At 41.1% G+C, this 27866-nt stretch overlaps 2 protein-coding genes across 2 annotated transcripts in view; both read left to right on the forward strand.

Moving 5' to 3' along the window:
• Positions 1-27015, forward strand: part of FNDC1 (fibronectin type III domain containing 1) — a 274542-nt gene extending 247527 nt beyond the window's left edge. The window contains exons 16-20 of the mRNA XM_068232055.1: positions 9916-9995; positions 13173-13202; positions 13342-13503; positions 19058-19180; positions 21691-27015. Of these exons, the coding sequence (XP_068088156.1) occupies positions 9916-9995; positions 13173-13202; positions 13342-13503; positions 19058-19180; positions 21691-21806 (511 nt within the window). The 3' untranslated portion in view covers positions 21807-27015. The remainder of the gene's footprint in view (positions 1-9915; positions 9996-13172; positions 13203-13341; positions 13504-19057; positions 19181-21690) is intronic.
• The window catches only part of TTLL2 (tubulin tyrosine ligase like 2), a 688842-nt gene that overhangs the window by 145053 nt on the left and 515923 nt on the right, over positions 1-27866 (forward strand). The window lies entirely within an intron of this gene.

Consider the following 27866-nt stretch of genomic DNA (forward strand, 5'->3'; position numbering starts at 1 on the left):
TGGATCCAGGCCTACTGTATATGACTTTGGGCTCAAAACTAAAATGTCAATTAAAAAATCTTTTAAGTTTATGGTGTGCCTCTTTTCTGGGGCATTTGAGGGGAGGGAGTATAGAATTCATTATTTTTTGTGTAAGTTTAGCATTTTATTCTACTTGTCCTTATTTTTGTTTTAATCCAAAACCATTCATAGTAACTTGAATATATACTATTGTTGATTTAAAAAACAAAACAAAAAAACTGTTTTACATGTATTTACGACAAGAATCTTACAAACAAAAGTCAAGCTTTCTTAACTTGAAGCATAAACAATTATTTTTTTATTTCTTCCGCAGTGCTGCTAACTATAGATGGGCATGCAAGTAATTTCAGCTTGCTTGCACATTTAACACAAATTGTATTCAGCTTGGAATTGGGCAAATCAAATTCACTTTCTGATCAATTTGATTGGACCAGTTCCAATCTGCAGACAATTTGCATGCAAGCCAAGAATATTAGCATCACATTGACCATTTCTACTGCTAGCAGGAAAATAACTGTTAGGAGTGTCCATTTACTGATTATAAGCAATGTTCCTGCAGCTAATGCTGGAAGGGCAGCTTGTGTGCTGGAAAGCCTTTATTTAGAGAGTATGTACTGATTTTATTATGCAACAAGAGATTCAATTAAATGGTCGCGCATTTAACCAAGATGCACCTGACAAACACTCACTGCTTAGGGCTAATAAGCCTCACAAAGGCACAACTCTGCTCATTGCAGTAGAACAGGTGCATTAAGAACTAATGCATCTCACAATACAAATAATAGAAGCAAACTTATGCATTGCACATTATTCAACTTATTTTAGGGGACCTTACACTTCTCTGATTGAGAGAGACATCGGTTCCACGCTGCGAAGCATGTTAGCAGGGACACCGCGCAGGCTTCTCTCGGGGTCCTCACCCTAACCTAAGTTTAAAATCACCCAACGATTTGGGAACATGCTAGCAACATTGACTTGGGAGCAGCATGCCATATAAATGAGAAGGGGTGCGGTGTGGGCGGCGCCCTTGGTACTCTCACCACCTGGGGACGCCGCCCACAACCACAACCCTGTACTGATTTTATGCTTTGACATTTGCTTTTTGAGCTCGCAAGCTCCTTTAGATATTGATAGATGGCTGCTAACTGCAATCAAAACATAATTTGAAATAAAATCACAAAATTATCTGTCTAGCACTGATATAAGTCACAGCAATTTTTAACAAACACGGAATCCATGGTAAAGTCCACCTGAAGCTTCAAGAAAATAAATGAAAGAACTTCAATGCTGCATTAGCTGCAGTCTTGCTGATGTATCACCACTGGCTCCTTTCTGTTTGTGAATCAATGGTATATGCATCTTTTTTTTTTATGAAAGTGGATTTACACTTCTTGCCTCATGAGCAGTTGACAGGCTGCTCTATATTAACCAGTAATCCCCAATATTTTTTTTAACCAGTTCACTAACAAGGGTTTTTACCCTAACGGACCAGAGCAATTTTCACATGTCAGTGCTCCTCTCTTTTATTCTCTAATAACTTTATTACTACTTATCACAAGAAAATGATCTATACCTCGTTTTTTTCACCACCAATTAGGCTTTCTGTGGGTAGTACATTTTGCTAAGAATTTTTTTATTCTAAATACATTTTATGGGAAAAATACAGAAATAATGGAAAAAAATATTATTTCTCAGTTTTCAGCCATTATAGTTTTAAAATTAAACATTCTCCTGTGGATAAAACCAACACTTTTTATTTGCCCAGTTGTCCCAATTATTAAACTGTTTAAATTATGTCCCTATCACAATGTATGGCGACAATATATTATTTTGAAATATAGGTGTTATTTTTCTGTTTTTGTTTTTTTTTGTTCTAGCCATAATTAAAACTCCTATGTAATAAAATAAAATAAATTTTCCCTCAGGCAACTATTTATTTATTGATTTTAAGCTGATTTTTTTTACAAGTGTTTATTTTTAGGGGGGGGGTTGGAGGTGTAATTTATTAATGTTATTAACCACTTCAGGATTCTGCATACGCTTAAGTACGCCCCTGAATCCTGAAGCGGTTTCCATGGCCGTTCCATGTCAGTTCACGGAGGGTGTCTCCGTGAACACCCTGCGAGCCTCCGATCGCGGCTCGCAGGGTAAATGTAAACAGGCGGGGAAGATCTTCCCCGCTGTTTACATACATACGGCGCTGCTGCGCAGCAGCGCCGTGACGGAGATCGGTTATCACCGGCCTCTGATTGGCCGGGGATCGCCGGCATCTGATAGGCTAAAGCCTATCCTATCCGGCGCAGGACAGCTTTCCGTCCTGCGCCGCACACAGGGGACGGGAGAGGGAGGGAAGGAGGCAGAGGGAGGACTAGTGCTGTGGAGGGGGGCTTTGAGGAGCCCCCCCGCTAGGCACAGCAGCGCGGCGGCGATCAGACCCCCCCAGCAGGACATCCCCCTAGTGGGGAAAAAAGGGGGGAAGTCTGATCACCCTGCCTGATTTCTGATCTGTGCTGCGGGCTGAAGAGCCCCCGCAGCACAGATCAGCCAAACCACCCGGAATCCGGAAGTGGTTAATATTGTGTATTTTACATAGTTTGTTTGTGCTTGTATGTGTAATATACTTTTTGGCCACAAGATGGCGCTAGTGAACACTCTCCCATTAACCTTCCTGGCGGTTAATTTTTTTTTCAGATAGCGGAAAAAACTTTTTTTTTTAGTTTTTTTTTTGTTTCATGTAAAGCTACCAGAGTGGTAGCTACATGAAACACCACTAGAGGGCGCATGTGGCCCTCTAGTCCGATCGCCACTGGCAACAATAGCAAACAGGGGAACGCGTATATAACGCGTTCCCCTGTTTGGCTTCTCCTGTCGCCATGGCGACGATCGGCATGACGTCATGGACATCAGCCGACGTCCTGACGTCAGGCGCACTCGATCCAGCCCATAGCGCTGCCCGGAACTCATTGGTCCGGGCAGCGCAGGGCTCTGGCGGGGGGGGGGCCCTCTTCTGCCTCTGCGTGCGGGCGATCGCCGCAGAGCGGCGGCGATCAAGCTGTGCGCGCAGCTAGCAAAGTGCTAGCTGCGCGCACAGCACTTTACTTTGTGAAAATCGCCCCAACCAGGGGCTGAGATATCTCCCTGTGCAGCATAGCCCGAGCTCAGCTCGGGCTTACCGCCAGGGAGGTTAAGGAAGTTATCACTTTTTTTTTTACTCTTTATTAAACTTAAACAGTTTCCTGTTTTATGAATGGAGGTGGCTGCTGTTCGCGGTCACGTCCATTCACTTCAGGCATTGCGATTGGGTAGAGGACTGCTCAGTCCTCTTCCCCAATCGCTTAACAAGGGATCCCGATGGAAACAGCGGTGGTAGCGGTGCGGACACGTGCGGAGCGGCGGCGGGAACACGTGACGTATTAAAACGTCATGTTGACATTAATAGGCTAAAGCATGACGTTTTAATACGTTACATTGTCATTAAATGGTTAAAGAATCCACAGCAGAGCCTACACCATATGCCCCCCACCCCTGCCACATGCGCGCCCACAGTAGGCGGCAGTTGTAATATGTGTGCACAGCACTGTGTCAGGAACCAGCCCCACGGCACGCCTGCAGATACGGTTCCCGACTGGGGGTTTGACCAGATCGCAAGGGGAAGCAGCCTTATTCAAGCTAACACAAGGCTGTCACCCTTCAAAACACTTCTCGCTGCCACCACTAGCTGCTGCTAGTCACTCCAACAATTCCCACTCTGCTGTCGAGTGGTCTGCACTCAGTCTGGCATTTTCGTATTTGGGTCAGCTTTGCGCTTTAGGCCAAATATGGGAACGCCACACACACAATACAGTCACACAGTAGCAAGACACAATCAGGCACTGAACTTGTAACGCAAATTACACTGTAGTCTCTCTCTAGGCTATGAGCTGTTAGTACATCAGAAGTCAGGCTTATTAAATAAATCTTTAATATTCCAAAAAGTGGAACAGTGCAGACAGGAATATATACAAAATGATTTACAAAAACAAAGTAAAAATTACAAAGACACACAGCAAGACAGTTTGCTCAAGAAATATAGGAGACAAAAACAGGAGCCCAATAGTGTAGTATGTCTGTATACAATAGAAAATTGAATTGAAAAAATACTACTCACAAAGGGGGGTTGCAAAGGGCAACCGACCGTAAGAAGCAGGTGGAGACCATAAACCCGACTCCACTTGGGGTAGTTCCAGCCGGGGCCTGGATCTGGTCGCTCTCCTTGGAGAAACAGGGACAGGCATCCACTGTGGTGGACCCACAGGTGATCTGTCACCACCCCTCAAACACTAAGTGTATGGGGGTGAACTAAGCACAATTGGGGTAAAGAGGTGCCCTGGTTGAAATAAAAGCGTTTAAAATCAGCTTAAAAGTGAATAGATAATATGAGGTGGCTTACCTCAATAACAAAATCTTTGTCTGTAGCAAAAGATTTTAATTTAGCACAGGCAACGCGTTTCGCAGGTCTGAGCCCGCTTCATCAGGCCAATAAAAGTGCCAAATGACTGGATAGATACAGCATAGGGAGGCTCCCTGTTTTAGCTTTAAACTGTCCAGACGCAGACAGTCTGTTTGTATATTTGCTGTTTACATATACACAGAGTTCAAACCCATGCAGACACAGGCTATTCTTCGCCAAATGGCTGCTAAGTAGCAGCTCCCTGCTTCCAGAGGAACTGAATGCAAATGTAATTTCCATTGACATACAGAAAATCACATTAGCAGCTTCCTCCATCCTGACAATTCTACCCCACAGCCTACATGCCAGACTGGCTTTTAGCAGACATACTCATATGACATAGACAGAAAATGAAACATGGCTTCCCATGAATACAAGTTATACCAAATGGCCGTTGTATTATATCCAACATTACACACTGCATCCACACACTGCAAATTACAACTTCCTTTTACTATATTAGATCTCTAATACAGCAAAATGTTATTTGCAAGCGTATGCTAAAACTACTAAAAAGATGACATAAAACGTGTATTAAAACAATTCTTACTTTTCGTTGCTCAGTCCCATCCTAACTAATAAATCCCCTGTGTCTGTGCATCCCATGTCCCTGTGTGTGTGTTATTTCGTAGTGCGCATGTGCAGGGACACAGAGACACTAAGGGGGAATGATGTGCTGCTTTCAGGGGAGGACGGGGGCCAGGAGGGGCAGGCAGGCTCATGTGAGCGGCGGGCACATTGACATGTGGAGGTGACAGACCTAGAGTAGTTTTTAAATGGGCTTAGGTTGCCTACTTCTCTATAAAAATGCTGGTGATCATGTCTGTGCAGTCATCGTTCCCTACTCTTGGTCCTCTCTTTACTTTTCTGAATGTGAACAGTATTAGCCATAAACTAAAGCCAATGATAGTCCTCATAGATATCTATGTCCAGTTATTTTTTCCCATCAGTATGTGTGTTTAGCTGATTTTACATACTCCAAAGTCCTGTCAGTCCCCTGTATGAATGATTTCTTCCACAAAACTTGTGAGTAAAACTTTTTTAGTCTGCTCTAATAAAAGATTTACTGTTTGGAGAACAATTTGATTTGGAAAGTTTAGCTCTGCTTTTAAACTGACTTTTCCCTTTACAAGTGCCAAATGAAAGACCTGATTTCTGTTTTCAAGGATTGTTTGAGTTGAAAGTATTATCACAGAATTTCTTCACTAGTCCATCTTCCATTTTGTCATAACAGTAAGATATACAGTAGACGGCTATGCAAAATAGTAAGGACACTCCATAAACGTTTTTCTTTTTCAATGTATTTTCACATAGAGATATTTGATCTTCATTTCAGCAACATTGGCCCTGATTCACAAAGCATTTGTAAAATTGATGTGCGCATGCATCTATTGGGGATATTGAACTCCAGTCCTCAAGGGCCGAGGTCCTCACACATTTTTGGCACAGATCAAACAATAAATGGTGTGAAGCAGGAAAAGTGTAGTTCATAAAGTAGAACACGTCTCCATTTTTCAGTCCATTCTAAACTTTGGCATCAGGGGCGTACCTAGAAATCTCTGGGCCCCCCTGCGGAAAAAAAATCCGCCCCCCAGGGCCCGCTCAGGGACTTTTGGGGGCAGGAGGGGTCTCAGCATAAGAGGAGAGTGTGGCAGATGGGTGGGGAGGGGGTAAATCCCCCCCCCCCTCCCTTACCTCGGGCTCTCCTCTCAGCGCTCCCCCTCTTGAAATCATAGGTGGCAGCGGGCAGGCGGCAGCAGCAGCGGTGGCGGCAGGATGATACATTACCTCCTTCTTCCATTCTAAGAGCTTCTTGCAACTTCCTGTGTAAACAGGAAGTCCTCCAGTGAGAAGGAGGTAATGTATCATCCTGCCGCCACCGCTGCTGCTGCTGCTGCCTGCCCGGTGCCACCAATGATTTCAGGAGGGGGAGCGCTGAGAGGAGAGCCCGAGGTGAGGGAGGGGGGGGGGGAATTTCCCCCCTCAGCACCGATCTGCCACACTCTCCTCTTATGCTGCGACCCCTCCTGCCCCCAAAAGTCCCTGAGCGGGCCCCCCCGCGACGGCAGGGGTCGCATCCCCTATCGGTACGCCAGTGTTTGGCATGGATATGGCCCTCAAGAACTGGAGTTTAAGACCTGGCAGTGATCTAGTTAAACAGTATTATAACCTACACCATAAAGACAAAGTTTTTCTCCAAGCAACCAAGTGAAAAAAGTGATTTAAAAGTTAGGGTGCGGTGGAGGCACCAAAAATATATTGACATTAAAACTTTAAAACCTAATGTGTAAATAAAGTAATCGCTTACCTCTCCAGAAGATACAGACACCAGTTCAGCTGACACAATATTTATTAAAAAATCGTCAATTTTTTTGAATAAATATTCTTCCAGTTGAACTGGTGTATGTATCTTCTTCCTTTGGAGGTAATAGCTTTACAGTTTTCTGTAAAGTGTATTAAACTACAGGAGAGCGGCTGTCCGGTATCCAGCAGGACCTGGAGCACCGAGCGGGGGCGGTGAATTCCCCCGCAGGCTTATATGGTGGTTGCAGGAACTGCAACCAACCTTTGTGAGTATATAATGATATATACTGTCGTCCCCTTATACCTAATGATACTGCACCATTGGGCTCTTGGTCTCTCTCTACTTCTTGTTTAGGTGCTCTTGGCCCCTACAAGAACCACAAAATCCCTTAAAACTTAGGGGAAAGGAACCAAATACATTTCCATGTATTTGAACTTCTTTTAGATTACATCCAATGCAACCATTAATAAGTTGGAAGAGTATAGCACAATTGTAATTCTGCCAAGAACAGGTCATTCATGAAAAGTGACTGTGAAAGATGTAGATTGAAGTTGGCCACACACACCATACAATAAAATGATCCAATTTTACAGCAATTCAATAAAAACAATTGGTTGTACAGAAAAATGGAAAGCTTTTTTTCCATTAGTTTGAGAAATCTGAATTTCCCGTTTTTATTCAATGAAAGAAGATTGGGAGTGTTGGATTTCTCTGATGTACAGACCCAAGCATTCTGGATTTTCAATACTTTTTGTCATATTTGGGGAAAATGTTAACATATGTTTGTGGTACATTGGTCATATTTTTGAATCAGTCAGAAAAATGTATTGCAATTCTTGAATTGAAAAGATATTCAAAAAAATTGTATGGTGTGTGGCCACCTTAAGGAAGGTGACCAGGAGATTTATGAGAACTTCAAAGCAGATGTCTCAGTGACTGAGACTGAAAATACTGTTCATACAACTGTCACTTGTGCCTAGACAGCTTCATGGAAGAGGAGTGAAAATATCACTGCTAGCCAGAATGTACTTGACAACTCACCTGCAGTTTGCCAGGCAAGTTGGATTTTCTAAAATTGGCTAGAAGAAAACAAAGCAAAGCAAAAACCTAAAGCTGAGAACCCACCCGACGATATTTGTGGCAATGTTACCCGGCATCAGGCAACATAATTTAACTTAATGTTAAACAATGTTGCCCCCGAGGTGATCGCGCATCGTTAAGTGGTGGTCACGGTGGATTGTATCACTTACTTCCGTGGATTGTATCACAACAACCATCGTGTAGTCGCTTGAATTCGCGAGCAGTGCAGCCGAATTGATTCTTTCAGTAACCTCTGCAGGCAGATGCAAGATATAACACATGGTACAAAAATATCTCCATGTAACTTTACACATGAGTACGCATCTTTTTTTTTTTCACTTAACTTAAAATATGGTGTTACCATTCATTATCAAACCGTAAATATGCAACTTATTTCAGCAACTCTCACTGTTTCAAAACGTTAGCCTTGTGTAGGCAGCTGTATTAGTGAGAGTGGCTATATACAATTAATATCATCTAAAGGTAACAATCCACAATTAAAGAAAAAGGGCTATGGGGATAACCGATATGCATTTTTATGTATGATTTGTACTCAGGTATAAACTTGATTTTTTATTCCCCCCCCCCCCAAACAATTGTGTTGAAAGTAACATTTTGATTTATACTAAGTTCATACATGCAGCACCTAAGTGTCTAAGGCATTTATATACCCAAGAGACTAATGCATTCCTTGCAATTTTATCCTGGATAAAAACTTCTTAAGGAACTTAAGAAGGGAAATCAATGGGAGATTTAGGGACTGCACATTTCTGGTTCATTATCTGAAAGGAGTGTATCATTTGGCTTTTGGGGTTGACCATAATGAATTGATAAAGACATCTAGGAAGATCAAATGGTAGACATAGGTATTTACTTTACCTGTTTTTATGATACTTTATGATACTGGTTTATTGTTTGAAATGACCCTGAATTCTTGCATCATATCCCTGCCTTTACTAAAGTGATCATTCAGGGATGACCATCCTTGGGAATTGCTTTATAAGGAACCATTATTCAGATCAAAGAGGAAGTAATCCAAGTATAACTGCGAACTTTTAAATGTCAATTTTGGATTCAGTGTTATTGGGAATCCATAACAACGCATAACAGAACATAAAATATGCAGGATACCAATTGTACATTAATTATCCTGGTTTTAGCATCAGACATGCTCATTTTAATTGTACTGCATATTGTATTGTGTATTGCTGTTTATTGGTACGTAACCATGTATTGGCAAGAAAGTCCAACCATTAAAGGAGGATTTTCTCCAGCATAAAAGATCAATCAAAAGCATTGTGGGTGCTACCCACTTGATTGAGCATATTTATCAGGCCCATTTGGGCAACGCGAAACAGCATTAGACAGTAGGTGCTTTTCTTGTACCTGTGCTTGGTGGCATCAATAAATGAAGTTTTGCTTGGAGAGTGCTGGAGTTCGTGTTTCTCTTTAAACCATTATTATAATTAGTACAATTAGCAATTCCAGCTTTTGTTTCTGATAGTGCCTTGTTTGCAGATTATCATAATGATTTTTTTTTTCATTTTGTAGTCTTTCAAAATAGCTTAGATTTCAGTTTAAGAAATTTCCATGTGCTTCTGATGAACTTGCTAACATTTCTGAGGTTACCATTATGCTTAAAGCTGCCCAGCTTTTTTCCATCCTTGTTGCAGGCTGACATCAGAAAGTCATATGATTAGAATAGATTTCCAAGTGTGAGCTGCCTCTTATCCATAACAGCTAGTTGGATCCAAGTGTAGTTCTAGCATCAGAGCAGTTATCTGGAGGCTGGTGGTGGGGAAACTCTTCTAAAACTTGTACGGAGGTGAGATAAAACATCTGTCTATTTGGCGTTTCTGTTTTTCCTGAACAATAAATGTTTTCCAAGCATTGCCTGTAAAGAAAACAATATTTGACACTGCAGCAGCCCAGTACAGTATGATCTGTATTACATCATATAACCCACTTCTTCCAAATAAATGATTTGTTCATTAAAATAACTTTTTATTTTTATTAAAAGGTATTATTTCAAAGTACAAGCAAAAAATCCACATGGACTTGGACCTGTGAGCCCCTCCGTGACATTTGTTACAGAGTCAGGTAGGATCATAGCCAGTAGTGGAAAACGGAGAATTACCAGCCAAAATGTGTTCTGGGTAAAAAGAAGGGAAAACTATGTGTTTCCAGGTTGCTTAAAACAGTTTTTACCAAATCTGTTCTCAAGCCTCATCAGCAGTTAATTAGTAGCATTCCAGAGGCAAACCCGCAAAAAGGGACCTTGGGAAATTTGGGTGCAGGGTGAAGCCAAAAAATGTCTCACCCTGCTATCGCAAATTTCCTGGCCATATTATTATTCCCCCTCCAGGCTGCCATAAGATGCAATTCGGCTGCCAGCTACTGGCGGCTGAATTGCACAGTTTTTTCTCGTAATTGGGCTCTGTCTTTTGCCAGCACCCAAATTACCCTTTGAGCGTTATTGTAATTCACATTACAGTCTATGGCAGTGTCCAGCGGCGCCCACATGTCCAGCACCCTTTTTGCCTTTCTCGTTCCATAAGGTTACATAAATAATTTGTGCCATTACTAATTACCACCATTGCATGCAACCACAGACATTTCAGCTTATCTCAAAAATATAAAAAAAACTATTCAAGGAGAACTGTAGTGAGAGGTAGATAGAGGTTGCCATATTGATTTTCTTTTAAACAATACCAGTTGCCTGGCTATCCTGCTGATCATCTGCCTCTAATACTTTTTGCCCAAGACCCTGAACAAGCATGCAGCAGATCAGGTGTTTCTGACATTTTTGTCAGAACTGACAAGATTAGCTGCATGCTTGTTTCTGGTGTGATTCTGCAGGCATATAGCTCAGCAGGGCTGCCAGGTAACTGGTATTGCTTAAAATGAAATCATAATGGCAGCCTCCATATACCTCTCACTACAGTTCTCCTTTAAGAAGAAAGAGAAAGAAAGAAATTACTTCATAAGAGCACTAATGTGAAAAGTTATACAATTTAAAATACGTGTATCTAAAATGTTTTTATTTCCTGTTGTAAGTAACAGTAACATAGGAAAAAGTAATTTATAGTGCATATTACTCTAGGAAATATGTACATTTATAAGTATTTAAAATTTTACAGTTTTTTACAATAGAGGTCCTTAAAGGCTGCTTTAGTAGCAGCCCTACAATGGAAAAAGTACCCTCTTCCTTGCGGGAGTAGCCTCCTCCTGAGGGAGTAGAGGATTACAGTTGTCTCATGATCTAGGCTGTTCCTCCTCTCCTCACGTGATCTTGTGTTCCAACCTTTGCACTGGTGCAGAGGCTGTGAAATGACCTCATGGGGATGGGTTTCTGCTTTTCTGCTGTCTGAAAGAGCACACCAGAATGGGGTCACTGGTGCTGAACACAAGACTTTTGACATTGTCCAGGGACAGTTAGTTTAAGGCTGCTATTGATGGAACCTTAAAATGTTCTAATTAGCATCAGTGATGACAGATCAGGTTTAGTTTACTGTCATTTATTTATTAGTAAAACTCATGGTGAGATACTTAGTTTTGCAGATCCAAAAGAGAGTCATTGAGACATGCCGGAGCTTGTACTTATGCGAAGGCATAAGAGAGCTTTTATTTAATTTACATTTGCCTTCTAGCTCTCTACTGTCTTTTATGAGCTCAGCAGCTTGAAGTAAAAAAAAAGTGACTGAATTATGCCCTGAACAGAATATAAAAGACAGGCATGTCAGTGTACAGGAAAGCATATAACTGCACCCAAGACTGCAGGAAGTGTAACTGTCCCTTTTAGTAAGATACAAAGGCCCCTATTCAATTCAAGTTTTCTCCTGGGACATAATTCTTCATCTTCTCTTTAAAACACATTTTTGCTACTCTACGAATGAAAAAGTACCAGAAAGTAGGTCAAAAGTTCTTTCAGAGTTATTCAGTGTGTTTTCTAGCTTGCTGGTGACTTAACCTCCTCGGCGTTCTATTGAGATCGCCAGGGAGGCTGCGGGAGGGTTTTTTTTTTATTAAAAAAAAACTATTTCATGCAGCCAACTGAAAGTTGGCTGCATGAAAGCCCACTAGAGGGCGCTCCGGAGGCGTTCTTCCGATCGCCTCCGGCGCCCATAATAAACAAGGAAGGCCGCAATGAGCGGCCTTCCTTGTTTTGCTTAGATCGTCGCCATGGCGACGAGCGGAGTGACGTCATGGACGTCAGCCGACGTCCTGACGTCAGCCGCCTCCGATCCAGCCCTTAGCGCTGGCCGGAACTTTTTGTTCCGGCTGCGCAGGGCTCAGGCGGCTAGGGGGGCCCTCTTTCGCCGCTGCTCGCGGCGAATCGCCGCAGAGCGGCGGCGATCAGGCAGCACACGCGGCTGGCAAAGTGCCGGCTGCGTGTGCTGCACTTTATTTGATAAAAATCGGCCCAGCAGGGCCTGAGCGGCAGCCTCCGGCGGTGATGGACGAGCTGAGCTCGTCCATACCGCTCAGGAGGTTAAAGCAAGGTTCCCAACAGTGCATGTTTTGTGGAAATCCACAGAGGTAGTTAATCAGCTTTGCTAATTACCTCAACTGTGAATGTACTTTGGTTTTCTGCAAAACATGTACTGTTGGTGGTCCTTGAGGAAAGGGTTGGGGAACTCTGGCTTAAAGGGCATTTTATTGATAAGGTGTGAAAACATCACCTAGGAGAAAAAGTTAATTGAATAGGGGCCAAATGACCCATATGCAAATAACTTTTTCTCCGGAGTTGTCTCCTAGGTGATATTTTCCCATCTTGCCAATAAAATACTTTTTAAACCACCAGCAAGCAAGACAATACTCAAAATAATTTTGATAGTATTTTTTCCTACTTTTTGGTACTTTTTTAGTTTGCAAAATGCTGAAAATGTATTTTAAAGATACAATTAAAAAAAATTATCTTATAGGAGAAAACTCATCAGAAACAGTAAATTGAATAAGGCCCAATAGCCCTTATCCAATTCCCTTTTTCTCCTAAGTTTTCTCCTAAGTGATGTCTTGACACTTTATCGATAAAATGCCTTTTAAGCCACAGGCAAGCAAGAAAATACTCAGAATAATTTGAACAGTACTTTTCATCTATTTTTGGTATATTTTTAATTGCAGAATGTTAAAAAGTTATCCTAAACAGAAGATGAAATATGATCTCACTGGAGAAAAAGGGATTTGAATTAGGGTCAATGTGGGGGGTGTTGAGGTATTTTGGAACTATTTATATTAATCTGTGAACAACTGTAAATTCTGCTTTTGCTTTTACAGATAATCCATTGCTCATCGTAAGACCTCCAGGTAACTTTAATTTTATTCATGACTAAATTAAAATGATGATAGTCCTTTAGACTGTCAGACTTAATATTTATTGTGCAGTAATTAAGTTGTGCCAATCAGCGTACTATTGTGTCATCTTAGTACTGTTATATTTCATAAGGTGGTGAGCCCATTTGGATACCTTATGCATTCAAGCATGATTCAAGTTTTAGTGGATGTCAAGGAAAGCAATATGTCAAACGAACTTGGTACCGAAAGTTTGTGGGAGTTACGCTTTGCAATTCTCTGCGATATAAAATTTATCTTGGTGAAAGCCTAAGAGGTAAGATCATTTAATACAAAAAGTATTCAGTATTACTTTTATGGTCATAATTACTGTCAATACAGATTACTCCTTTACAATGATCTATCTAAAGATGCCATTCAGTTTACAGAAATATAATATTAAGGGAAATGATAACGGATTATCACAAGTAATACTCATTGCCAGGGCAGTTTCCAGTGCCCCACCCACACACACACCCCACATTTAAAATTCAGCAAACTTGATTCTGCATACACAGGTCAGTAAACATTATGCTGCATACAAAATGCAGTAAACATGATGCAAAATACAAAATTCAGCAAACGTGATACCCCATACAAAATTCAGTAAACATTACACCACATAAGAAATGCAGTAAACATGAAGTAACATACAAAGTTCAGCAAATGTGATGCCACATATGAAGTTAGTAAATATTAGGCTGCATATAAAATGCATTAAACATGACCCCACATAAATAAATGCAATAAACATGACATCACATACAAAAATGCAGTAAACATGTCACAAATGAAATTCAGTAAACATTACGCAACAAACGATATTCAGCAAATGTGACGCTCACGCTGCATTCGTAATTCAATAAACATGATACCAAATACAAAACGTAGTGAACAGGATGTAAAAATGAAAAATTCTGCAAACAAGACGCTGCATACAAAATTCTATAAACATTACGCCACATTACTAAATTCGGCAAACCTGACAGCGCATACAAAAGCCAGCAAACATGACGCCACATAGAAAATTCAGCAAACGTGAAGCCGCATACTAAATTCAATAAATATTACGCCATATTATGACATTCAGCAAACATGACCGTGCATATGAAAGTCAGCAAACCTGACACTGCATACAAAATTCAGCAAACATGATGCCACATTCCAAAGTCTGCAAACTTGACACTGCACACGAAATTCAGCAAAATTGATGCCACATACTAAATTCTGTAAACATTATGCAGCATACGAAATCCAGTAAAAATGACACTGAGCAGTGTGGAGCACAAACTGGGCACTGGGAAGAACACAGAGGGTAGTGGGGCACAAGCAGAGTGGTAAAAAGCAGAGGGCAGTATGGGGCAGACAGAGGGTGGTAGGGGTAGAGAGTGGGTAGCAAATAGACAGTGCGTGATTGACCTTGTCTTCCCGTACTTGTCCCTAGTGTAACCTGGAGACTTGACCTCTTCCTTGCTCCACCAACCCTAGCATGCACGGATGGGGGAGGAGCTAGCATGGCCATTACAATGCCCTGTGTTCGGGGTGTAGAGAATGGTGCTTGTGCCATGACAAACACCGCTTGCAATACTGCAGAGGCCATTGCGAGACCTCAGCTGCAGCTCCAGCAGGCGCGGATGGAGGCAGAGCAGCATCGGCACCATGGCAACAGAAGCGAGCACCGCATGACACCAGGTTCAATGATGGGCACTCTGTGCCCTGACATGTTGCTTCACTGGCCTGCTCTGCCTGTGCCTGCGCCCACTGCTCCTCCCTCCTGCGCCCTAAGCGGTATCCCGCACACCTTTGGTAAAGTTAAAATGTCCCTCCTTCTTGTGCTGCTGCTGGGGGGTCCCTCTGTCATCCTCCCGGTCTCGATTTGCGGACATCCGCCGCCTCCAGGCGGCTCAGTGGGCTGCCGCGGGCTCCCTCTTTCTCCCTCCTTGTACTGCTGCTGCTGGGGGGTCCCTCTGTCACCCTCCCGGGCTCCCATTAGCTCTCCTCCATGCATGATCAGCTGGGCAGGCAAGATGGCACTGCCTAGCCACTTCCTCTGATGCTGATCAGGCGCCCCCGGGTGGCCGTCGCATACATTGCATAATTGGATTACATCAGTACACAAAGCTGATTCTAATCCAATCATGCCAAAGTAATTTAAAGATGTTTAGCAAACACCTGTGCACACTGAATAAAAGGCCACAACAGTTACACCTCTTCCTCTTTCAGAGTCCCAGTGTCCATAGCTTAGTCTGCTTGTCAGCTCTGCTTTGCGATTTCTGTGCTTTGAGTGATTTCTACCTTTCCAGCCTTTTCCAGTCTTTGCTACATACATATTGCAGTTATATTAGTCTTTTTCAAGACGCTGTGGTCCCTGTGTGTTTGCATTTGCTGATTTTTTTTTCCTGTCGCTGACCTTTGACCCCCTATCCTGCTTTGGGGTCATGGCTTCATCTTCCCGGAGGGGTTTGTGTGACCGGTAGCTGCTGGATGTCCTGGAGGGAAGCGACAGTGAGGAGGAGCTCGTTGAGGAGTCTACGGACAGCGAGGTTTCCGGTGACCTGTCGTCGGAGAGCAGTGACGGCGAAACCGAGGAGCCAGTGAGTGTCGCATGCACTTGGTGTGAGCTGGAGAGCCCCACTCAAGCTCCGCCACCCAGGTTCCCTTTCACAGGGGCACCTGGGCAGAAGATTGCATGCGACCACACTCCTCTGTTCTACCTGGAGCTGTTTCTTACTGATGAGGTCATCCGGAAGATCGTGGAGGAGACCAATCGGTATGCAGCGCAGTAGCAGGATGGTGCTTTTCTACCAAGGTTTTCTTGGAGCTGGAAGTGGGAACCTGTCACCTGTGATGATATTTGGGTGTTCCTGGGCTTCATCATCCTCCATGGAGCTGTCGGTAAGCCGCTGCAGAAGTGGTACTGGACCACTATCAAGATCCTCAGTACCCCTTTCTTTGGATCTGTTATGTCCGAGCCCCGCTTCACCCTCATCATGAAGTACCTGCACTTCAGCAACAATGATGAGTTTGATGAGGCCACCTACCCCGCTCCCAAGCTGAAGAAAATTTGGGAGATCTATCAGCTGATTGTTACCTTTTTCAAGGCTGTGTACGTTCCGGACAGAGACATCATCATGGATGAGAGCCTCATGGCGTACAAGGGGAGACTGAGCTGGGTGCAATTTATTGTATCCAAAAGGGCACGCTTTGGGGTGAAGTCCTTTATGCTGTGTGAGGCCAAGACCGGCTACATATGGAACTCTGTGATATACACAGGTAAAGGCATAAAGTTTGCACCTCAGTACAGGGAGTTTGGGTGTGCTACCTCCTCTGTACTAACTCTTATTAAGCCTTTGCTGGATCAGGGGTACTGCCTTACGACAGTACTCCTGGAACTATTTGAACACCTGATCCAGCATAAGACTGACGCATATGACACGGTGAGGGCTAACCATCGCCATATGCCATCAGCCTTTACTGCCAGGAAGCTGAAGAAGGGGGAGGTTGTTGCCTGGCAGAAGGGCAAAATGATGGCTCTGAGGTGGAGGGACAAGCGGGATGTGTGCGTCCTCAGCACTGTTCACAATTCAAAGACTGCCCGCACCACTACCACGAGTCGACAGGAGGTTGAGAAGCCCCAAGCGATGTTGGATTACAACAAAACGATGGGGAGTGTGGACAGGGCTGATGGAGCAATGTCATTTTATCCGGCTGTCCGCAAACAGCAGCGGAAATACTACAAAAAGATTTTCCGCCACCTGCTGGAACAATGTTTGTGGAACTCCTATGTCCTGTACAAACAAAATGGTGACAGTCCTGTACCCCACCACAACTTCATCTGGAAGCCCACCGAAGCCATCTGTGTCAAACACCCCCCACCGGAGTCAGCAGCTAGACCAGGGCGCAGGGCGTTATACGTCGTCAGCCCGACATGGCTTTCTGGACGCCACTTTGCTGAACATTTACCACCGACCGCCCTGAAACAAGCCCCTTCAAGGAGGTGCGTGGTCTGCTGCAATAAAAAGGGCAAAGACGGCAAAACAATTAGAAAGGAGATTCGTTTTTATGTTTTTATTGCCCAGACTGTGATGTGGCACTTTGTATAATACCTTGCTTCAAGGAGTACCACACTTAAGAGGTGTTTTAGGGGTAAACCTCTAGACTGTGTATACATTTTTCTGCCTTCATTTATTTATTTCTGTGTTCTCTTGATATTTCTACATTGATTAAAAATGCAAGCTATTTCTGTTTGTCATTAATACATTTTATTTTATTTTTGAAAAGAATTTGTGTTTGACACTTTTATTATACTCATAATGTATACTAAACTCTTGCTTGACTAATTTTGGTAAGTTACAGGAAAAAGGTTCTGAAAATTAATTGTACGACGTTTTGCACGGAAATCCTGGGGAATCAGAACGCCGAGGTGGTTAAAACATCAAACAATGCTACACAGGGACATTACGGCGTTAAACATTGTTACACAAAATAGTGATGCAATAATAAACACAATGGTGCGCAGATTGCAAAGTAGGGATAAATATAGCAAAGAAGTCACTGTGTCTATATAGTGGCAGAGAAGAGCATACCAGGAGGAGGACCCTGACAAATAGGCTTATAATCCAAGGGGTTAGGGAGTAAGTCCAAGGGGAGAGGGTTGCAGCTATGAAGATGGTAGTTAAGCAATGGTGAACAAATGGGTCTCTAAGGCCTGCTTGAATTTGAGTTGAGTTGAGGATGTGGAGAGCCTGATGGGGGAGGAAGGGCATTCCATAGAGTAGGGGCTGCTCAGGAGAAGTCCTGGAGACTCATGAAGGAGCAAGTGATGCAAGGGCTGGACATCTATAGAGTGTTAGAGGAGTGAAGAGAGAGGGGTTTACGGAGTATCTCTGTATGAGATCCAAGATGTAGAAAGAGGAGGTATGGTAGATGGATTTGTATTTTAGGAAGAGCAGTTTACATTTAAATCTGGGTCAGAGTCTGGTCTTAGGAAGTCCAGAAAGAATGGCATTGCAGTAGTCCAGACAGGAGAGGACTAGAGTGTGGATCAGGTGTTTGACGGTGTCAAACGTTAGGTAGGGAGAAATTTTGTCAATTTTGATTAGATAGAAGTGTCAGGAGCTGGAGACCATCTGGATGTAAGGGTCGATGGAGTCACCAAGGCAGTGGGTTTGAGGGACAGGGTGGATGTACGGATTGTTAACAATGGAGATGTTGGGGAGAGGGCTCAATGAATGAGTTCAGTCTTTACCAGGTTAAGTTTCAAAAATCTGCCAGACATCAAGGTGGAGATGGTGAACAGACAAGTGGAGATTTTATCCAAAATGTGGTGTGTATGTGTGAGTGTGTTGGGGGGGGGGGGGGGGTAAATCAGGGATTTGGAGGTAGATTTAGGAGTCATCAGTGTAGAGGTGGTAGTTGAAGCAATTGAAGAGATGAGTTTGACAAGGAGGGAGTTGTGGAGAGAGAAGAGTAGGGGACAGAGCTCCGGGAACTCCAACAGTGAGGGGGGTGGAGAGGGACGAGGATCCATTATAAAAGGTCTGGAAGGAGTGGTCAGAGAAGTAGTGAGTGAACCAGGTCAAGGCTTGCTTTTGGCTCAGTAACATATGGAGTATACTGTATGGATTATGAAAGTGTGACACTTTAACAAACAGGGCTTGGTAGTTTCAAGTTATGCTCATTATTTGATTTCTTTTGTGGTCATGCTACTTTTTTATGCCACGACTTCTAAGTCTTGCCCACTGACTGTTGTTTTTTCTGAGAAAAGTGGCAACTCTACCAACATATTTTTACTGCATTTAAAAACGTACACATATTTTTTCTTTTTCCAGACACCTTTTATAGTATAGGAGACGGCTGGGGAAGAGGAGAGGATCACTGTCAGTTTGTGGATTCATACATGGAAGGAAAAACTGATCCTCTATCTGAATTCATGATACTACCGAAAACTGCTGGTTAGTAATCTAGTAGTTTCTCCATGCAACTTTGGAAATCATCTTTCATATACAGTTCTCTAATATATCACTTTCAGCCTTATGTATAAAAGTACCAGATCCTTTCATGCAAATTTTTCACTATGATGGGCTGCTGCAGATACTGCCATATGTATTAAGTTTTTCAACATTTGACACCTCTTTAGCTGTGGTACCTTCCATATGGCAGCCATAGGATAGAGTTATATGGTTATCTAGGTTGAAAAAGGATAAGTTAAACCTAACAAATCATCTCTCTTACTGGATCAAGGTATCCCCTTCCTTTATTTAGCAGTCATAGCTGTAGGTGGAGAATGTAAACCCTTTAAATGTAAGTATGGAATTTACCATAACTGCTTGCTGTGGTTAAATATTAGACAATTCCATCCCTGCTCTTAAATGTCCTTTATATAGTGTGGTCCCCAAAACTGTATCTCTTAATCCAAATGTGTTCTCACAAGTAATTAATACAAAGGGAGTAGTACACATGCATCTTGGGATTATATTTCCTCATTTGTGTTTGCTTTAGCTGCCTGCTGCTGCATGGCATTGAGTACAGTTGTTTAACTTGTTGTTAACCAGTATTTCCAAGTCTATCTTCAAGTCTGATCTTCCCAACTGTATTTTATTCATTCTAAATGGTGATTTACCATTGGCATGACATGACCAAGGTGCATTATCTTATATTAATTAACATTGAATTGCATCTGCTAGATGTCTGCCCACATAATCATGCTGTCAATATACTGTTATACTATGTCACCACCATCCCATTAGTGCTTTAGAGCTCATAATTGGATGGATGGAACATTTTGGTGTGCTTGAACTATTAAAGACAGTTCATACATAAACAGGTACCATGCTCTTTAAGTTTTGGCCTCTACGTTCCAGTTCCTTGCTAACTCATAAAACTGGGGGAATAGGGGAGGCATGGAGGAACTGACGACGATTAATTACACTTGGGGGGGTCATGGAGGAACCGAAGAGAATTAATTTTCCTACATACTTGTTTATATGCCTTTTTTACTTACAACATTAAAACTTATGCTTTTTCATTGTATACTGTATGCCTTATTTTTCAGACCATAAGACGCTCCTGACCGTAAGACACACCTAGGTTTAGAGGACAAAAACCAGGGTGAAAAAATATACTAAACTTGGTGCATCCATGGTACACGCACATCTTGTGGATCTTCTCCCAAATCATTATGTCCCCCTTGTATCTCTTATGACCCCCTTATGCCTTATGTCCCCCTTGTTTCCCTCTAGTACCTTCTGTGCCCTCTTGTTTTCTCCCCTGACCCCCTTATGTGCTCCCCATCCCCCTTGTGTCCTCCTCCATCTTCACTGTGTTCTCATCCATCTCCCTGTGTCCTCCTCTGTTCCCCTGTGTTCACCTCTGTTCCCTTGCACCCACCTCTGTCCCCCTGTACCCTCCTCTGTCCACCTGTGTCTTCCTCCCTGCCCATGTGTCCTTCTCCATGCCACTGTGTCCTCCTTTGTCTCTTCTTTATCCCCCTGTGTCCTCCTCTGTCCCCCTGTTTCCTCCTCAGTCCTCCTGTGTCCTCCTCTGTGCCTTGTGTCCCTCCTCTGTCCCCCTGTGTCCTCCTCTGCCTCCCTCCATGCCTCTGTGTCCTCCTTTGTCCCTCCACTGTCTCCCTGTCATCGTCCCCCCCCCCCGTGCCCCTGTGTCCTTCCTCTGTCCTCCTCTTTGTCCCTCCTCTGCCCCCCCATGTGTCCTACTCCATGCTCCTCCGTCCCTCTGTGTCCTTTTCCATGCCTCTGCCCTTTCCTCTGTTCCACTCCTCTGCCTCCCTCAGTGCCTTTTTGTCCTCCTTTCTCCCTCCTCTATCCTTCTCCATGCCTCTTTGTCCTTCTTTTTCCCTCCTTAGTCTCTCCCCCTCCTCTCTCCTCCTGTGTCCCTTTTACTCTTCTCCTCTCTGCCCCTCCTCTGTCCCCCACTGTGCCTCTGTGTCCTCCATCCCTCTGTGACCTGTGTCCCTCCTCTGTCTTTCTCTCCATGTTTCCTGTGCAGAGCTCAGTGTACTGCAATGAAATTTGAATCTCACTTGCTCCAGGAACCTCCAGTGATCAGGGATGTCTCTTCTCTTTCAAGACTCCCCTAGTGCTGGTGATGTGTAATGACGTGATCAGCAGAAGCCAGCACTACAGGTAAGCCATGAGAAAGAAGACATCTCTGATCACAGCCGGCTCCCAGAACAGGTGAGACTCGCACTACAGCTTCTGCTGCCAACACTCTGCATGGCACAGTATAGGGAGTCACTGACATTGCAGTGGGTTGGACTTTTTCTCCCCACTTTTGGGCAAGGAAAAGTGCGTCTTATGGTCCAAAAATACAGTAGACATACTGTATGTGTGTATGTGTGTATATATATATACTGTATATTATTTGTATTTGGTTATATTATTTTGTCATAGATGTATATAGTAATAATGTATCTTGAAAATTAAAAATGAAAATGTTTTTGCAGGATATCACCGCCATTACACTCAGGAGCCAGTAATGTTTGGGCAGATAGGCTTTGGAACTCCCAATAATTATGTTGGCTGGTATGAATGTGGAGTGCCTATACCTGGAAAATGGTAATGATTTTTCTCCGCTGTTGAAGGAATTGATGCTGTTTTGTGGACATATTCAGAAAATAATATTTCAAAGAACTATTTTGAAGGAAAAGAACAGAATACCTTGACCAATCTTTAGGCATTCTGGCCAGACAACTAGAAACACTGTGTGAACATTAAAATGTGGTGCTGCTTCTAAATTGTCTCAAACCCAAGTGGAACTTTGTCTTTGTGATACATACCGTGGCCTTTGTAGAGTCCACTTGCAGTTAAACCCCATCTGTTCAAATGCAAACTCTAAGTAGTCATATAACATCCAAGAACAACTTGATGTTCTTGCATACTTGTGAGTTGAAAACGGTTTTTGTTTTAAACCTTTTTTTTAAAAAATGGAAATGTCTCATTAACCACTGGCAGACCACTGTGCGCTTCAGAGTTACTCATTGCAATCACGCTTATGTAATATTCACCCAATATAGAAGAATATATTATTCTTTTGAACAAACACTTACTGGAGCTTATTCTTAAGGACAATGGGGATTTAATGTCTTACTTGTACAAAATATTCTGAGATCACCTTTGTATGCACTCGTTACATGGAAAGAGGTTTGTATTCATAATGTTTACACTTGCATATACAAGGCCATCACACCTATTTGCTTATAAAGCAGTTTCCGATGATTATGAGCCTGTGTGAATGGCATTTTACTTTGAAGGGAACCTGTTATATCATAAAACATGATGAAAGGAAAAATACTGCAAGAGTGAAAGTGTGATGGTGTTTTGGTACCTCTATCTTAAAATATCTGTTCTATCCCTCAAAAAACAGAAAATCAGTTTCTGCTACCTTAGGAGCCCTGGCTGTATTATATATATATATATATATATATATATATATATATATATATATACATTAACTGTCCTGACTTAAATTAGTACCCACTTTTTGGCACTAAGTTTGTCCCACGTACCATGCCAGAGCCTTTACTGGTCCCTGAAAATATTCCATTGGACTGCTGAATCATGCATATGACTTAGTGTCAAAAATATGGGGCACTTCAGATAGACATAAACAGATCTGATGATTATTGCTGGTACTTTCAAGGTAGCACAAAGTGTGGATGCACTTTACTAGTATCCTTAACTTTTTCCTCTATCATGTCTTGACATAATTATTTTAAACTACAATGAGCCTACTATATCAAAAATATATGAATGGTATATGTATTTCTAATTCCAACCAGTCAGATTCTGTCAATTGTTTATTCCATTGTATGTTATAAAAGTAGAAAGGAATCTGACTAGTTGCTCTTGTCAGTGCAAATACATTCATACATTATATGGGGTGTCAACAAAGGCTGGATCCTGTAGTCCTCCTGGTGCCTTTTAAATTTAACTCCATGATGGTCACTATACAAAGTATCATTTTCACTACCTTGGGGATGCACTGGAAACCATACATTGGTTTGAAATGAATACTATACATGTATGTGCAAAATTAAAACTGCCTTCATGGTCTCTTGTATCACAAAGTTAAAAAGGAAGAAATGCAGGTAGGAAATGGTGATAAAAGTACAACAATCTTTATTGAAATTAAAAAAAGAAAAAAAAAGCCCTGTATAAGTGCTAAATCTATACACCATACTCATATAACCATTAAAATCAACAACACACCAGCTTTACAGAAGCCATTAAAAGCATCTCTTGGCAGTCTTGGCACTTGACCAGCAGACACTAATTTAAAGCTAGTATGATCTAAGGGCCATCCATTTATTTACCTAGCTTGTCAAAGAGATTATGAGATGGTAGCTAAGATCTGTCTGCCACTTGAAAAGCATTAGAATATTTCAGAATGTTACTAGTTTCCTTGGAGTTAATCTGAATATCCAAATTAGCCAAAACTTCTCCACAGAGGTCATAAACAAACACCTTGTGTTGTGTTGCAAATGTGTCCATACTTTTTAAAATCTACAATAAGACATATAGTTCACTAGAAAATCCAAAGTAAATTAAAAAAAATGTATAGTTTAATTTTGCACCCAAAGGTATACATTATTTAAACCATTAATTTTCAAAACACAGCGTATTGTGTTGCGGTATTCGTAGCAACCCATGCTGTTTCCTTTGCATCTTCTCTAAATGTGGCATTATATAGTGCTTGACTAGTGACCCTATTAAATAAGCTCGAGGTCTACCTGAGAGAGAAAGGAAAGCTGTATTGGGAAGTCCAAAATTAAGATACACTGTATGGAGCAATTATTCAGTTTAGCCATGTGTTAATATGTTAAAGAAAGAGTACTGTGTAAAGAATTTCACAAATTGACTGATGTAGCTGTCAGAAAATGATCAAACAGTAAAATGAGTGATAAAATGTGTGCACATATTACTGACAGCTTTCAAAATCAGCAGCACCCCCAATATCTTTTGTAAACAGCAAGCCTCATAATACTGTGCGTCTCTCTGTTAAATATACTTATATTGTATGTTCACTCTTCAAAATTTAAATGTTAAAAACCTAATTTTATTAGATTTCAAACTGGATTTGAAATCGGTTTGGTTAATATATTGGAAAAATAAATAGCACAGAAATAATATATTACCCACCTGCTGTTTATTATCTACTCATAAAATATTTGTGAATTGATTATGTTTAGATAAGCTTGGTGTAGGTATGAAAATTATTTTATCCTCCTGAGTAATGGAACAGTTTGGGTAAACATTTTAATGAGAGTTAATCAAGTAAAATATATGTTATATGCTGCCATTTTCATGTTTGACACAATATGATATTTCATAATTCCTTTCATACGAAGGTAAGCCATGTGTGCCTTATATTTGTTTATAAAATGGTGCTCTACGTTGCTGTTCACTGTCGTTCTAAGAAAAAAAATGCTGTGCATCCAATAGTCTCTTTATTAATACTCAATAGGGCTCAATAGGCCTTTTTTTAATTTTTATGTTTTCACACTTATCAATATAATAACTTTTATCCCCCTAGCAGGCAATACATACTTACACTAACTTTATTATTACTTTTTACAAATGGTTTACCACTTTTCACATGCTAAGTGCCGAAACTTAATTTTTAAATTAGATGAAAAGCTATTTCCTTGGAGAAAAGATTATTGAATCAGAGCCATTGGCCTATATCTTATTAACTTTTCTCCTGAGTTTTCTCCAAGGACATATTTTTAAACCTTACCAATAAAATACCTTCAAAGCTCCCAGCATGCAAGAAAATGCTCAAAATAAGCTTGATGCTACTTTGTTAGCTATGGTCTTGTACTTTTTCAAGTGCTGAAAAGTTATTTTTTGATAAGATGAAAAATCTCCTGGGAAAAAACTTTGTAGAAAAGTTAACTGGATAAGGGCCACAGGCCCATTTGCAATTCACATTTTCTTCTGATTTTCTCTTGGGTAATATTTTCACACCTTGTCATAAAATGCTCTCTAAACCACCAGCAGGTAAGACAAAAGTACTTTTTGCCAACTTTTATGTACTCTTTCAAATGGAAAATGTTTCAAAGTTATTTTAAAGAGGATATGAAAAGTATCTGCTAGGAGATAACTCAGGAGAAAAAGTTAATTGCATATGGGCCATAGAGTTAATGTATTAGCAGGTACTTTTACTTGTACACATTGCTAGCCAGTTGTGTTATTGCTTTTGGGTAGAAAAAAAGATCTTAAAAACAGAATCCTGGGAAAAGATGCTGGGAAATTGAGCCCCCCAATAGCTGTATGGTTTCAGATGAATATAAGGAAAATTAACAATTAGCAGTTAAACCCATATGACATTTTTTCAGGTACTTACACAGAGGGAAATGTAAAATAAATAAACAAAAAAACTGTTGATAAAGGCACTTAATTAATAACACTGTGCATATTTTAAAAGAGTTTCATGTTAAGTTTTTAGAGTCACTTGTTTTAGTTGGGTTCAATTAAACATCAGTAAGTATACAGTGGTCATGCTAAAAATGCATGAAATTATTAGAGGAGTATAGGTTAGCTATAACAGGATAACATATTTATACAGAGCGAACCAGTCACTCTATGCTCACAAATAATCATAGGTTGGTGAAATTAATGTACTATGTAAACAGTAACATTTTAAAATCTTGCACTGTATTCTTACATCTTTGCCTACACCAAATTTCAAAGCCGTAGAGATATTTCTGAAATATCAACACCCAAGCAAAGAGTAATCAGGTTCCAGATGTGCTTCATTTAAGACCAAAGTTCAGTCTACCTTAAGCCACTTCAATAAAGCTGCACATACTGTAAATTATAAAGCTTGTTTGGTTTAAAATGCATTGTATAAAATAATTATGCAAATTGGTAACCAAAAATGCAAGTAGTATAAAAAGTATAGTAAAATATTCCAACTAGTAACATCCTGTGCACCCTGGAACTTTGCTTGTAGTTGTCTCAGCTTGAGCCTGTATCCACACATCTAGCATGGCACTGATGGCAAGATGCTGAGTTACACAGTACAATAATTCTACACCTCCATCTTCTAATCTATACATGAAGTGAGTTAGTCTTAAACGTTCTGATCACCTAAAACCTCTACAGCTCTCTCAGCAAATTTATAGCAACTATCTAGAGCAATGACCATTATAAATGATTAGAGTAATTCTTACTTTCTTCATTTGGAACTGTGGGTCATCTAGCTATCAATCAGCCATTTTAGAATATATACACCTCTGGCACATTAGTGTCATTTTCTGCTTGTTACATCTTTTTAGCCAGAAACCACATGTAGCTTGTCAAACACCCAACCTCATGTTATTGTATATGTAACTAGGAAAAAATTTGTATATTCATGGAAAATTCTAACCAGAAGGCACGTAAAAATGTTTAATTTCTAAGAGCTTGACAGACAGAGCATGGTGTAATTTGGTTAGAGATTACAAAAATATAAAGATCCAGGTAGGAGATCAACATTTTTGAAAACAAAAGGCTGTTACTTTCTTCAAATACTTATTTCTTGTATCAATTTAATGATCAAGTGTCATTTTAAAAATATATTTGTACATATGAACAATTTATCTTGGTGCCGGTTTGTGAATCCTCTAAAGTAAGATGTTGTCAATACATGGTGCTATGGCCTGGAAAATATAGATGCTATAAGTATCCACTCTGTGTTCAGGGATTAGACAACCCAGTAAACTTGCGTGCACAATAATGTTTTGTTCTTTTTGAATATTTGAAATAAACATATGTTATAAAATGTACCGTGTTTGCTTTCTTTTTTTTTGTGAAGAAAATTGTATGTCAGACACAAATACGATGTCATTTATTGTATCAAATTTGTTAGCCTTTTTCAGTATAATTATTTTGAAAATAATGGCATCCAATGCAAGCAGAAACAACATTTTTTGAAGAAACTACACATAAAATAAATGTAACTGAAATAATGAATTTTTCACCTAGTTGTAATTTTGTGTGTGTGTGTGGGGGGGGGGGGCTCTTTTATTAAATAAAAAGTCCAGTTATTTTATGAGTATGATACTTTTTACTGCAGATTAGTGTACATTGCCAACTAACCTAATTTGTAACGAATTTTAAAAAGAAAGTCAGATACTTACCTATGGAAAGGGAAGGCTCATAATCTCATACAGCTTTCCCTGCCCTCTTTCAGTGTCCGCATTGCAACGATGTCCCCAGATCAAATGTTCTCCCTCAGAAGGCTTTCTGAAGCACTCGTGTCCCGATAGCTTCTGAAGACTGATGGCTCCATACTGCGCATGAGCGAGTGCACACCTGCGCATTCACAGTACAGAGCCGCTTGTCTCGTGGACACAAGTGCTTTTGAATCCTTCCGAGGATCACTGAAACCATATTTGACCAGGTTTTCAAATACCTGCAACAGGGATTACAGAGCTGGAACAAGGGGACTGAATGAGGACCTGGAAGGCTCTATAGAACCCAGAGCCTTCCCTCTCCATAGATGAGTATCAAACTTTTTTAGCTTTTTAGCTTTATGGTATCACTTAAAATAATCACCACTTTTATACATGATATCCGCATTTTGCAAGATCACCAAATTTCCATGTACCATTATTTTTTAACAGTACATTAGTAC

This window comes from Hyperolius riggenbachi, chromosome 4, assembly GCF_040937935.1.
Source record: "Hyperolius riggenbachi isolate aHypRig1 chromosome 4, aHypRig1.pri, whole genome shotgun sequence".
NCBI lineage: Eukaryota > Metazoa > Chordata > Amphibia > Anura > Hyperoliidae > Hyperolius > Hyperolius riggenbachi.